Consider the following 15,669-nt stretch of genomic DNA (forward strand, 5'->3'; position numbering starts at 1 on the left):
AGAGTTGATAGTTATAAGAAAGAAATCCTTCTACGTGTATATTTTGATATGTAATATTTTATTTTAAATAACATTTAATATTAAGATTCTTTTTAAATATTTTGCCGGGTCATCGAGAGAATTTAAAATTTATTTTTTAACAAGATGTAAGTAGGTATTAATTTGTAATGGATATTTCTGTTTGTAAGATGTAAATTAATATGTCCAGTTAAATTTATCTTTCAGTTAGTAATAAATATAGCTTGTATGTAACAACTTTATATATTTGATTTCTCTGAAAATCTTCTTTTTTTATCTTTTTTCCTATAATATAAGTATGATTGATTCTTATCTTTTTTGGCTATATATGAATATTGGTTTTCTATGTATTTGGTTTTTTAATCATATTAGCTGTATCCGAAATGAAAATAGTAAATGCTAATTCACTTAATGAATATGTAAAGATTTTGAGACATGTATGATGGAGTAACAACTACTGTTAGGAAAGGTGTAGGAGAGACTAATAAATTTCATGTAAAAGTAGGATTATGCCAGGTCTCGGTGCTTAGTTCTTATTTATTCTCCTTGATTCTGGATCAAATAACAGCGAAGCTACAAGGTAACATTCCGTGGGGCTTAAGGTATGCTAATGGTGTAGTGTTAGTAGGAAATAGTGAAAGCGACTTAGAACCAGAACATTGGAGACAAGCTCTTGGGGGAAAAGAATGGAATATAAATTTAAAGATGGAGTTACGGAGATGATATATTTGGATGGTGAAAAGTAATAGTTTTAAGTACCTATGAGCGGTGTTACAGAGTAGTGAAGCAAGGAAAAGTTTTATAAAACAGCCATAAGACCAGCTATGATGTACGGAACTGAATGTTGGGCAGTTAAAAAACGTCACGATGGAGTGACAAAAAAGGATAAAATTAGTAATGGGTAAGATGGTCATGTCCAACGTAGAGACGTTAATCACCCAATACGAAGAACTGCTGATCTGCGGGTTTCTGAAAGTAGTAGGAAAGAAAGACCAAAAAAGACGTGGGAAGAAGAGATATTGATATGATCCAGGATAAAAATTTATGAAGAAATTTAATTAGAGAAGCCGACCCCGCATAGGGATAAAGTCAAAGATAATGATAATGATGTATATTGGTTTTCAAAAGAAGTTAAGCATATTTGTCATATGTTTTTTATTCTTTCTTGAACCAATCCTCCTGCATATTAGATCCAAGAGTTTTCCTTTTTATTTTTTTTATAAAAAAAACAAGGTGGCGCCTTTTTCCTTTTCATTTGGTTCAATTTTTGTTTATTTTCATTTAATTAGTATAAATAATTTTCTTTATTCTTTTTGACTGCAGTATCCCCCGTTCCTAATAAGCGATCACGTCCCAAAGCTCGACGGTGCGTGTCCTTCAAAAGACCTGAGTGCTGGTTGCATAGTGAACTAAACTAAACTAGCCTCAACTTAGTTTATTATCTCGATGGTCTTTGCTTTTGGTTGGACTTTCTCTTTGTTTTTGTTTTGTTGTCCTGTTTAGGTTGTCCTGCATTGGTTCTACTGGTGGTTTACTTCGTTGGATATGTCCTGCAGAGGAGGATCCTGGACAATGAGAGGTGAAAGGGTTGTTGAGCTAAAACGATTCTTTCCCCATCAGAATTTTATTGGTGAAAAAAATATATGGTTATAAATTACTGAATTTTGTGGCTGTATCCTCTGCAATAGACAGGTATCATTGTGCAATGGGATCGGGAAACCTCAGAAAACCTATCCCTCTCTATCTAGCAAGCTCGAAGTGAGCATTTACTGATTATTACGGCGATAAAAGAGACGAGTTGCCTCCAGGGTGTCAATGGATTCATCAGAGAGTTCGTTGCTGGCTAGGGCCAGTAATTTAGTGGGTAGGAGAGGGAGTTTGGGTTTAGGTCGTCTTTTGAATACATTGCCGATGGATAAACAGGTAGTTTTGGGCTCTGAAGTTTTGGCCACGGATAGTTTTGATTGTGTAACAAGAGAGGAGAGCCTCTCATTGATGGGCTGGATGTTCGACAGTTGATGAATGAGGGCAAAGGGGTAGTCACGTCGTTTGTTGTTTACTCTAGCAGGATTTTCCGTTCAAATCCCAGCAGTCTTTGTGTGAGGTGGTGGCTGATCAAAATATAGTGATTAAATATATTTTCAATCGCCGGCCTGATAAATGTTTTGTAAGTATGTATGAGTGTACGTGGGTGTGTCCATTCGAACTTACCATAGAGGGCATTGAGTAGACCGACTCTCCTCCTAACCCTGTTACAGGCTACTTCCAGATCGGCCCTCCTTTTTAGTGTTTGAGTAAACAATACACCGAGATACTTAATCCGGTCGCGGAGTTGGAGTCGGTCACCCCAGAGTCTAAGGTTGTTTCTTCCGGTTATATTGTATGAATCATTGAGTTTTATTAGGGTTAGGTGTTACTCTCCATCTTCCTCACCACCTGTCGACCAGGTCAAGGTGATTTTGAGCAAACCTAAGTAGTGCATTTATGTCTCGTGCTGTTGTTACAAGAGCGGTACCGTCTGCCTACAGCAAAGTGAGGGTGTGAGTGTAATGTGGGTTTAGAAAGTCGCTATTGTATATGATGTATAGTATAGGTGCTAACACTGAACCTTGTGGAACTCTTGCCTCAAGTTCCTCTTGGGTTCATTTTTATGTTATCCACAATAATGCCCAACTTCTGGGCATCCTTCTTCCCATCCAGATTCAATTTACGTTACAGGCTTACACGAAAAAAAAAAGATCAAAAGAGCAAAAAGGCCAAAGGACAAATGATGGAGCTCTCAATAGACAGACAAACTTGAAAACTTGTCTGCAGAAAGACACAGAATTAAAAAGTAAAATTAATTAAATTAATTAAAATAATTAAATAAAAAGGACAAAATTTAAGAAATAAAAAATTATTATCAGTAATAAAAAACGCAACAGCGTTTTATATAAATATATTCCAATTTAGGGCAAAGAGAAAAAATAATAAATATATTTCAATTTTTTTTGTTTTTGCTTGAATAATTGTTATTATATACCTGCGTACACAATTAAATCAATCGAAGATATTAATACATAAACCCGGCGAGCAGCTGTCTATTATTGCGACAACTTTCATCATTCAATAATGAATGGAATTTGGCACACACGTTGACATAAATACTTTGAAAATGCAATAAATTAGTTATTTAAATCAATTACTTTTTTAATGGCAATTCAAATCAATATAAATATCCAATAGATATTGATCACTTGTTTAGGTATTGTATAAAAATTCTTGGTAATGAGGCAACAACGCGATTACAGATGTTAGATTGTAAATAAAAGATAAGTACATCCTTAGAGAACTACTTTTTAATATGGATGCTGAATTACTGAGTTGTTTAAGGAAATTTAGATGACAAATTCTGAAATAACAAAGTATGTACTACCGACAAGTTTTAGAATCAGAATCAGAATCTAAGAGAGAAAAAACCAGGATTTACTTTTTACTTAGTCAGGAAGGTGTGGAGTATTTGGTGTGCCCACCATTTTTTCAAGCTGTATTTCAAGTTTCTGCTAGTAGATTAGACAGACTGCCCAAATGTAAATCCATAGGAACACCACTACCTTGTGATAAACGTGGCACAATAAAACACTCATCGCACAATAAAACAGCCGACGCAAAGAAAACGGAACTGAAGGAATTCATTGAAAAAATTCTATGGTACGAATCTCATTAGACCCTGTGTGCACAGCAGTCAGAAATACGTTTATCTGTTGCTATATTAAGGGCAGAATTTTGGTAAACTATTTATCGCCATACTAATTTCTTGTCTACTATTTAGGAACCTACCGTTAGTCTTATGTTAAATTTTTTTAGTAGTTTTGTTGAAATTATTGAAGTTTTCTTAAAATATTGCATCGTATGCATTTATAAGACTCCTGTCAAACAGGCTCTAATAGAACATAGGGACAATTCCGAAGTCAAAGGTAAGACAATTCCTTAAAAAGAAATTTAGGAGAGGGGCTAAAACATGCAAGAAATATAGGGGATCCAAATAACATTAAAAAACGATAGAAAACCCATTCCCCTTCTGTACGGAGAAAACGAAGTCATCTACTCTGTGGAAGAGACCCTTGAGAGAAAGGCCCGAAACGCCCGAAGAACAAGAAGAAATAATAAATTCCTTATTACATAGAGAAATAAGTAAACTAATCATAAATAGGTCAACAAGGAAAGCACCTGATCCAGACGAAATCACTAACAGAGCAATGAATTATCTTCCTTCGAAAGCAATTGTATGTTTAACAAGCATAACAAACGCAATACTTAGATACAGTCACTTCCCTAACTGATGGAAGGGAGCCCATGTAATTATGATACCGAAACAAGGAAAAAACAACACATTTCCGCAAAATTATAGGCCGATTAGCTTACTTTCAGCAGTCAGCAAGATAGTAGAGCGAGTCGTCCAAACCAGACACCAATTAGAGACATACAGGCTAAAAATTAATCTTAGAAGCACAATTCGGATTCAGAGCTCAATTATAGCAAACTACAAGTACTCAGACTTACAGAGTACATAGCAGTTGGATTCCACGACAAAAAATAAATGAAATCAACCTTACTGGATGTAATCAAAGCCTTCTGCAGAGTGTGGCATGAAGGATTGACATACAAAATTAAAAATTATAGATACAGCGTAGTCGTGACGTGACTCATCTCCTCGCATCTAAGTGACCGGACAATCGCGGTAAAACACAGGAATCTTGATATTACTGTAAGAAGTCTACAGACAGGACCATGTAGCCATAAATGCAGGAAGACAATTATCTTCAACAAGCAAAGAGATAGTTCAGAATAATATCTGACAGTGTATGACAGACCCATCGAATGGCAGACTGAAGCTATGTACCTAGGAGTCATAATGGACAAATGTTAAACGTTCATACAACACGTGGGAACGCGACAGTCCAAAAAACAGCAACGGCTAGAGCTGCAATAAGGGGACTCCCAGGAAAAACAAGCAAATTAGCAATGAAAACCAAATTAAGACTAATAAGCAGCATCATATTACCAATAATAACATATGCATCTCTTTCATGAGGACACACATGTAACGCCGACAAAAAGAAGATACAAGCAGCATACTTAAGAGAAACTGCAAATGTGCCCAGATACTGAAGATAGCTGAACGCTTCATGTTTAGAGATTTGAAGGAAGTAAGGGTACAAGCCTTACTAGATGATAAAAGAAAAAGCCAGAATAAAATTTACAGAGCTTGAAGGCTACCCAAACCGGAAGCTGCAAAAGGTATTAGAGTATGATGGTGATTACAAATATCTCATAAAGTCTAGATCATATTGTAGCTCTATCAGAAGCTATATCACGCTTTCATTGAGGCGTCATACTTCTCAGCATGATTTCTCTTTCAGACATCCCTCATAAAAAAATTAAAAAATAAAAAAAAATACTAACAAAACCCAAAAAACGAACAAGAGGGGCCCACACCGCTGAACTGTGCCTAGCACGGAGCGGGGACTGGGGCGGATATACGGAGAAGGAAAATGGTAAAATCCCCCACACCCAACACTGTCCAAAATTAAAGAAAACCTATTAATAATGCCTTTTATGTCGTTTCGGTTTATCTTTTTTATATCTTTTGGATGGTGTTTCAATGGAAGCAAAATGTCTAGATCGGACATTGGCGGGGCTATAGCGCCTCACGCTGCCCCGCATAACTTGGAGAAATATATCAGAGTGGGTGTTCTTGTACTCAGGACTCACACATGACATTTTGGCGATTAAAACCATAATAGCGCGCTATTGGGAGGGGTGGAGGATGGTCTAGAGCATTGAGCAATGCCTTTTACTCCAATATAATTGGATATCCAAATGTCATTTTAGGGGTGCGCAAGTCTCACAGGTTCGGTTTATTTCAATTGCTTGCTCAGTTTTCTTCCACTAATATTAATAACACTTTTTTATTACTTTCGGTAAAGTGATAGTCGTAAATAAAGACTTAAAGTGAAGATGAATTGTATTAAAGATGCACTATGTCGTAAATTATCGATTGTCAGACTCAGACAAGATCTAAAACAACCGTAGACACTAAAAGCACCCTAAAATCATTAATAACAGTTACATATCCCTTATTATGAGATTAAAATACCATCATTTTAAATAATATCTTCATTTAAATGCAACTATGCAACAACATATACATAGAAAACACATTAGGTAAAATATGTTGACTATCCAATAATTTAGATTTCTTGTATTTCATATTTGAAATAAAATAAACTATAATTTCCACATCAATCTGTAACAAATTCAATGTCAGTGCTATAAACTAGTTAACCTACATAGCAGACTTTATGTAATTAATTTCCCTGGTCGGAAGAACTGGAAATAAATAATGAATTGTTTGTAAATACTCGCTAAGGATGTATGTGGGTTTTATTTTCATTTTTTGATATTTGTTCGTATCGTTGACAAGCATTCTGAAGTAGAATAAAAACGGAAAGAGTCTCATAAAGCGGTAATTTACAAGTAATAGTCAAAATGTTCTCATACTCACTTGGAGGGCGTTTCGGTAGGGGAAGTTCAGTCTCAGTAGGTTCTCTTTTGATTTGCTGCGACTCCAGTTCGTGCTTTTCGGGTGGCGGCGGCGCCTGGGGTGGTTGCAGAACTGGGGGTGGAGGTAGTGGCGCCAGTGGCTGAGATTGCTCGTTATCACTCGTAGAATTCTCAATTTTAGGCAAGCTAGGTGGTAATGGAGTGCTGTCATCACCGCTCATGCTGAGAGGTTTGTTGTCGAACATGTGCTGGGGCATGTCTCTGATCTTGTGTGTGAGCATATGCTGCTTCATGTTGCCCTGTAACAATAAGAGTATTATAAATTATGAAGAATTTCTTATTGGCGGGTCTTACCGCCTTTTTTGTCCTGGACGAGGCGTATCCAGGCGTCATCGGTAAACAAAATACTGAAGAAATGGAGTTGAACAGAGACGATTTTTGATTTTGCGCTCTCCAGTTTTCTACTTCATCCTGGATACGCCTCTGCGTACAATGACACCCATCCTGAAACACAGACTAATCAACAAACGGACAAATCAAAAGAATTCCTCACTGGATGAGAGTTTATCCAGTGAGGACACTAAATGTTATTAGTATATGTTTTGGGAGTTAAATGTCATATTTATTTTGATAAAATTCTGTGTATCATGCGACAATAAAAAATCTGACTTGACATCTAGCAGACCATAAATATTAAGCTATAATTTAACTCGATAAACACTGTAATTTATGTTATACGTTTATTAACATCTTTGAGGACCAGGGAAATATCAAACTGTTAAGAAAACAATAGAAATAAAATTTAAAGGAATCTCTTTGGACATCTAACATACTATGTACAAGGATCACTTGATAATTATGTGTCGTAACAGAGACATGAAGCAAATTCGGAAGGATATTGTATACCATTCTGTAGCATTTTTTAAACGACATTCCACCAACGATATTTGGCCCACCGAAACTCGTTCAACGATAGGCCCTTTTAATTCCCAATTAGAGGGGCCTTTCGATTTACCAAAAATCTGTACGAAGTAGAAAAAAATGTTTTAAATAAAAAATGTAGCTAAGATAATTTTGAACAAAACCATTCATAAGCATTTTTTGTGTAGAATGAACCGTGCTCTCAGGAACAACGATTGAAGGGATCGGCGATTTTAAATGTCAGTTACGCCCGCGAGATCAAGTTCAATAAAATTTGTATAAGCTCGACAGTAAAAAATCTTTTGATCAACAAAATTGTTCAAAATTATTTCGGGTAGATTTTTTATTTGAAATATTTTCTCTACAGATTCTTGGTCAATCGATTTTTTTTGCGTTTTTATTCCCCTATTGAGGGGATTTTAGGGAGAAGCCCGGGAATTACAGTGGTAAAGTAATTTTTGGGGTCCCAAAATTGATATTCTCATCAAAATTCAGCTTGTTCGTATGATTGTTAGGGGTCAAATATCTGACAACTGGACTATTAATAGCTTTATAACAAGTATATAAAACAAATTCTTTACAATTTAAACGTTTTGTTTAAGAAGAATTGTTTAACTATTATCTTCGAACTACTGTACCATATACAGGGTGTGCAAAAAAGCGGGACGGTCGAATATTTTTTGCGAGATTTACATCAGATAAAAAACTGAAAAATATGTGTTTATTATTTTTTAAAAATTTATCAATAATACCGAAAACTAACACGGAAGTATTGCGAGAAATGGGCAAAGAATGAGGGGACACATAATGAGGGGACAGCGATATGAACTGCTAAGGCTGATAATACAGGAAAAGATAAGAGAAAGAAGGAGTCATGGTTGAAGAATTGAAGGGACTGGTTTAAATGCAGTTCTATAGAACTCTTCAGAGCAGCAGTAGATAGAGTAAAGATAGGGATGATGATATCCAACCTCCGATCGGGAGACGGCACTTAAAGAAGAAGAATCAATAATACCAAACATGACGTCCCAACCTCACCCCCTGGGGATAGATGTGTGGACAACTTTAAAAGCTTAAATAGAAACCCCATTTTTATGTCAGATTTGAATTTATTATGCAGAAATAAGTAAACTTTTATTCGAGACATTTTTTCGAATTTTTTATTGATGGAGTTATAATCGGAAAAAAAGGATTTAGTCTGATATCCCAGCAAAATTATGAAAACGGTCTACTATCTCGAGAAATACACTGCTACTTGAAATACCAAATGACACATTATGTAAATAATATACGAAAAGAAATATTCACATTCCATGAAACCAACCATTCTATGATACGTGTTTCTCTTTGAAAATATTTCCCTTCGTATATCGGTGGTTACGACAAACCCTTTTTGGCATTTACTGACTGGTGAACCTGCTGTGAATAGACCTAGAAAGAAATAGCGTCTTTTTTTTGAGTGATTTCACTTCGAAGGTTTTCAATGATTGAAAAAATTCTCTGCCGACATTTGGTATACTGTTCTGTTTAGAGATTCAATAAAACGAGTGGACTGTTTAGAACAGAGTTGATTATAGACATTGTCAATGCCGCTTCTATGTTACTAGGCAGTCTTGTAAATTATTCAGTTGATTAAAACCTTCTTTTAGCTCTTATGCTTCATCAGTATTATTATCGCACCACGGACAAGAATTTAAGAAATAATCGTATCCAAACTCAATTGAATACACGGTATTGTTTACATTGAACTATATGCCGTAGAATTATCCCACATAGAAGAAGTCCCTTGACAAAAAAGACGTAGTAATAAAATTCTAGAATATTGAAAATGCCACCGAAAAATCCTAAAATGTCTAGTGAAGTCTGGATCATCAGAAGAAAATGTATATAAACAGATGTTGTTGACAGTTTGGATAACAATAGTTGTAATTGAGTTGTTGAAGTTTATAGCTGTCATTCTGTTAAATTATTGTGAACAAGTTGGTTTTTAAATTAAAGTTATTTTTAAGAACAATAACAGTATTTTCGCAAAACCGACTTCTGAATATTACTCTAAAACTGGTCGTAAAAGTGCTGTTTGAGGACCTGATTAGTTTATCACCCTATGTTGACTAATTAAATAAGAGTGAAATTATTATAGGACTTATGCATAAATTCTTAGAAATAATTAAAGCCAACTTACACAATGCCCACTTTTAAAAGAAATACCTGTGATAGTATCGATAAAGTCATACAATTCCACCATCTAGATGGACTGAAAGCTGGTATGCCACTTTCCAAAATATTACAGAAACTAATCAGTATTAACACATTGAAAAGAAAAATAATAAAAAAACAATTTTTGAAATATTTACTATAATTAGTTCCAACAAAATTTCAAAAATGAACGTGGTTGTTAGTGGATCTTGTGGCCGATAGGATTTCTCAAATGATTCACTCAACAATTCTTCATGCTAATTAAAAATAAATTCGTATCATCAATAGAAAATGATGTCGCTTTCCTCACCAGTAATAATTGAAAAATTGACTTGTCACATTGTCTCATCTATTTTTAATCATACAATAGAAGCGGAGACATCTCGAATTAAACGCTGGCTCTCAGCCAGACATAACTTATGTCGCATGTCTAAGTGGTCTATTTCTGATTGAGATTCTTTTATACGTTAAAGATGATTTTGTCGACGCTCATTATTCTTCTTTGACTTTAATCGTCGAACAAAATGCTGAAAATTTTTCAAGCGTTCTTCTCGGTCTCGAAAATTTTAAGGAAAATAAATAACTGATTTGATATTTTTGGACTAAATGGTACGAAGAGATAGCACGGGTGCATTTTTGCCCTAGGGCGTGTTGTCATTGGCAAGTTGCCAAACTAAACATCAACATTTCTTAGTTTTTGACATACGGTGTCAGCTTAATAAAAAAATACTTTAACATAATATTCTTTATCGAAAAACCATACTATATAGGGCCAATGCAAAGAAATGATCCTTGTGATATGTTTTTATCAATGTAATACGAGGACTTCTACTAAAGTTTTAAGATATGTTTCAATTTCAAATATAAGAACTCATCATCACGTAGCGCTACAACCCTGGGTGGGTCTTGGCTGACTGTACAACTTTTTTCCAATTTGTTCGGTCTTCCATCAACCTAGGGTCAATTGGAATGTTCATTTTCCGGAGATCTGCTTGGATGTTATCTCTCCATCGCATTCTGGGACGTCCGAGTGGTCTTTTCCCTGTGGGAATCTCCTCCCATACCAGTTTTATAAGTCTCTCGTTATGCAGTCTGTGCACGTAGCCTGTCCATCTTAGTCGCTGTGATTTAATTTCTAGGACAATATCGGTGTCATTGTAGAGTGCTTTTAATTCGATATTAGTTCTGATCTTATACTGGTTTGTGGTGATGTCATGGCGAGGTCCGAAAATTTTTCTAAGTAGGTATTTTTCATTCAAAGCGTCTGACCTTTTCTTCGTTTGCTTTGGTCATGGTCCACGTTTCGCATCCGTATGTTATTACAGGTCTGACGATGGATTTCGTCAAAATATAAAAACTGACACTTTTTTACTAAAATTTTACAAGAACTAATGAATCAGAGGATAAGTTTAGCAGATGATCAACAGAGTTTTCGTAGTGGAAGATCGTGTACAGATGAAATATTCATTATAAAGCAAATTACTGAGAAATCACTAGACTGTATATAATATAGCCTTTTGCCTTTTGTATCTGACTGACTTAAAGAAAGCATTTGACAGATTAAGACTCAAAGATGTAATCCATCTTCAGTTTAATAGAGAAGTTCTCTAAATATTATAAAAACGATTGAAAACATCTACTAAAACAAGAAAATGAAATTCTGAATAGCTGGAAACTTACAGAATCTATGAAATAGACAGCAGAATAATACAGGGAGACTCATTGAGCCATATGCTCTTCAATTTAATCATGAATGAAATCATCAAAAGCGTTAACAAAGGAAAAAGAAGTTCTTTGTTCCCCAGACTGAGGAACAAAGAAATAAACATACTCTGTTACGCAGACGACGCAATATTGATAGCCCAAGATCAAGATAGTCTGCAAAGACTGGTCCACAGAGTTAACATAAGAGCAAAAGAATTTAATATGACAATGTCATCTCAGACAACTAAAACAATAGTAATCAGCAAACAACCAACCAGATATAAAATAGAAATTGATGGCATCAGTATTGAACAAGTATTGGAAATAAAATACCTTGGAATTCCACTGTCCTGCTATGGCGACCTGGACAAAGAAGTGAGAGATCAATTACAAAAAGCAAATAGACTGGCAGGATGCCTTAATAACACTATATGGCGAAACAGATACATTAACATTGAGATGAAGTCAAGAATTTATAAAGCCTGTGTAAGACCAATAATGACATATGCCTTAAAAATAAGACCCAACATAGACACAACATAAAGGTTACTGAAAACGGCAGAGCTGAGAGTAGAGAAGAATTACAGGAAATACTCTGAAAGATCAAAAGAGATGTGAAGACGTTAGAAGAAAATGTAAAGTACAGTGTATAAATGAATTGATACTAAATAAAAAAAGGAATGGAATAACCAGAATAATAACATAAGCAGAATGGGGGAGACTTGTGTCATCAAAATAGCAAGAGATAATTCACCAACCGACAGAAAAAGTATCGGACGACTGCGTAAAAGATGGAGTGACAACCTTCCATAGAGGTTTTAATCCGCCAGTGAACAATCAGAATTACTTATAAAGAGGAAGAAGAAAAAGAAGAAGAACTGAAATTTTTAGATAATTTCTTTGGTAGAGTTGTAAGTGTACAATTTTGTCGAATTTGAGAAAGGAAGAAGCTTAATGGACTCGAAGTTGGAGCTGTAGGTTGTAAGTTTTAAGATTTTGGATAATTTTCGTGATTACAAATATTTTTGTTAAGTTTCGCCAATATTTGGGACTGGGTAAACCCTGGAATGGAGAACAAGAAGACCAAGAACCCAACATAAGAGAGGAAAAATATGAATCACAGCAACTTACAATTTAAGAAAAAAAAATTAAATAAATAAGAAATAAAACAATTAGTGGGAATGGAAAGATCTCTTGGAAGAAGATTTGATAATAGCCAAATATCTGAAGTGAGTAATTATCTAACTATGAATCGAACAGAGTTTGATTTCTTTTTTTGTTGTTATAGAAAATGTTATTTTCTTGCGCAGTTTTAGACCCATCAGTTCGTCATACCCGTGGATTCCCCAAGTATAGGATGTCATAAAGATTACTGATCTATCTGTAATAGCCTCTAAATATGCCATTTCTATACCACTAAAGGCTTCTATTATATTTAGAAGCACTTGTCTTTATAGGGTGGTGAGAGATGTCTAAAAAGATTGCAAAACTCCCTTTTTCCACCAAAGTATTGAACCATAAGTAATTCTCGGTCATATAACTGATGTATATTACCATTAGTTTCAACACCCAGGTTTTATCTACAGTTCTAAAAAAGTCGGGTAGCCCTGTTGGTTATATTGGTAAAATTAGTGTTCCAATTGAGTTTGGAATTCGGGATTAGCCCTAGATACTTAACCTCAATGGTCCTTTCTAGTTCCTCTCCAAGTAATTTCAGCTCAGTTAGTCCAGTAAGCTTTCTGCTATTAGTAAAGGCTGCTAATGTAGTTTTGGGAAGATTCACAGAGAGGTTCTCTTTTAGATGCGAATTTCCTATGTAGCGAAGAGCATGACATCTGATCCGCAACAGTACTGGGCAATTTTCTCTAATCATTATTATAACGTCATCTGCGAAACCCTAGACCTAGATTTCTTTGCAGTTAAGCCCATGAATCAGGTCATCAAAGTACCAGTTTACCTGTAGTAGGAACTATATGTTTAAATGCACATTCTAGGTATTATATTGTTGTCTTACTTTTAGTTTTTTGAGACCCTGCCTTTACTGTTCGAATTTTTGCTCTAATTTCCTGCCTACACCATATAATCAGCTTACATTAAGCATTAAGAAAGGAATTGTTCTTTTATGTAATGCAGCAATAATGGAAATATATGACCTGCATGATACAATTAGTGAGGCGAATATGAATTTAAATAAAACTTATTAATTAGATGCCAAATGATAACGAACTCAATAACGAAGAAACAGAAAAAGAAAACAAAGTAAAAAACCCTACAAAATTCATAAAACATACACAAAAAATACTAATAAAACAGACACAAGTTTTAACTTACCGATAAAATAAATGTTAATTAGGAATTACTTTAAACACTTACCTTTGTGGAAAATCCTCTTTCACACACTGTGCATTTAAAGGGCCTTTCTTTGGTATGGCTTCTGAAGTGGATTTCGAGGGCAGAGTTGCAGGCGAAGGTCTTGAAGCAAAGGTTACAGGTGGTGTTTCCGCGTCCTGCGATAAAAAGTATTAGACAATTACACAAAGTTCGTAATAAACCAGTCAACAAAAGATAACTACTCATACTGTTTTAGAAAACATTTTTTTTACATGGCGCTTAAAATAATGATAAAAGTTTAATAAAGCTCCCTCATTTAATGTTTTTGTCAATTTTATTTCACTTTATAGACGATAATTTTTTTAAGAAGAACGTCAAAATAATGACCAAATGACTCAAGCAAGGGTTTTATTTTGTGAAAATTTGAAGATGAAACTGTAAAAGCTAATTTGAACTTTCCCGAATTTTTTTTAATAATAAGTATGACGACAGCATATTTTTAGGAATTTTCTTAGGAATCCTTTTGACAAATTCATATTTGCGTGGGGCTTGAATCTATTTTTGGTAGAAAGTAACACACACGGCATGAAACTATTGTAGAATATTGCTGCATTAGAGAAGAGTTACAGTAATGGATAAGCAAAATCAATGGGAACTGCAATCAATACGGTTTTATCATCTAGTTTAGAATACGCTTGGTAGAAGAAATCCTAAGAAAGTTTCATAAATCCAAGATCTACTTCACGGACAGGTTGACGAGATTTTATTTCGAAAGAAAAAAAAATTAGGACAGGTGCTGAATGCAAAAGCTCGCTGTAAATGGTTTTTATAGATTGTCAAAAGAATTTTAATTATGTATATGGAGATAAGCAACCAACATTGGAAGAAACGATAAACGTCATAAAACATCTAAAAAATAACAAAGCACCTGGCACAGATGGAATAACTGCGGAACTGATAAAGAACGGTGGACATGCGCTATGGAGGCGTATCCATAAACTAATCGACCGCATATGGACACTAGAAGTCATCCCAGAAGATTGGAAAGTAGGAATCATACTTCCTATGTACAAAGGGGGAGACAAACGACTCTGCAAAAATTATAGGGGCATAACAGTTTTAAATGTCATCTACAAGATATTATCAGGAATTATATACAGCCGCCTATTAAGCGAAAAAGTTATAGAACTGAAAAAAGAAGCTGCTACGTTTGGTCTATATATAAATGAAAGCAAAACAAAATATATGGAGTGCACAAAATCGAATGAACATGAGAATCTGAAGGTAGACAACCATACCTACAAATATGCCTCCATTTTTCCCTACCTAGGCTCAATAATAAATGACAACAACAACATCAGTCAAGAAATACAAGCACGGATTCTTAGCGGTAATAAGTGCTTTTATGCATACAAAGACTTAATGAAAAGTAAGTTACTGAATCGTGAGTCTAAGCTGAGAATCTACAAAACAGTAATTAGACCAGTGGTCACATATGGATACGAAACGTGGACCCTCTCTACCACTGGTGAAAATCAACTGAGAATATTTGAGCGCAAAATACTAAGGAAGATATTTGGACCAACCCAATGCAGCGATGGTTCGTGGAGAATTAAAATGAACCACGAGCTAGATAAACTAATGCAGAGCGCAGATATTGTCAGATTTGTAAAGTCATAAAGACTAAACTGGCTTGGTCTCCTAGAAATAATGCCAGATAATCGAGCTGTAAAAGTAGTCCAGAGATGGAAGCCCCAAGGAAACAGAACAAGAGGAAGGCCCCGTAAAAGATAGATAGACGACGTAGAGAGGGATCTTAAAACCATGAACATCAGGCAGTGGCGAAGGAAAGTATCCGACAGGGCAGAATGGAAGAACATTGTTAAGCAGGCCATGACTCACAAAGGGTTGTAGTGCCATTAGAAGAAGAAGAAGAAGATATGGAGATATGAT

General features: G+C 35.1%; 1 protein-coding gene across 4 annotated transcripts in view; it reads right to left on the reverse strand.

Moving 5' to 3' along the window:
• Positions 1-15,669, reverse strand: part of LOC140432817 (homeotic protein spalt-major-like) — a 407,769-nt gene that overhangs the window by 25,350 nt on the left and 366,750 nt on the right. For 3 of the 4 annotated variants that reach the window (XM_072520936.1, XM_072520937.1, XM_072520939.1), the window contains 3 exons: positions 13,759-13,892; positions 6,919-7,068; positions 6,566-6,863 (listed from right to left, as the gene is read on the reverse strand). In XM_072520936.1, the coding sequence (XP_072377037.1) occupies positions 6,566-6,863; positions 6,919-7,068; positions 13,759-13,892 (582 nt within the window). The remainder of the gene's footprint in view (positions 1-6,565; positions 6,864-6,918; positions 7,069-13,758; positions 13,893-15,669) is intronic. The other variant, XM_072520938.1, reaches the window with a different exon arrangement.

Source organism: Diabrotica undecimpunctata, chromosome 1 (assembly GCF_040954645.1).
Source record: "Diabrotica undecimpunctata isolate CICGRU chromosome 1, icDiaUnde3, whole genome shotgun sequence".
In the NCBI taxonomy this organism is placed as follows: Eukaryota; Metazoa; Arthropoda; class Insecta; order Coleoptera; family Chrysomelidae; genus Diabrotica; species Diabrotica undecimpunctata.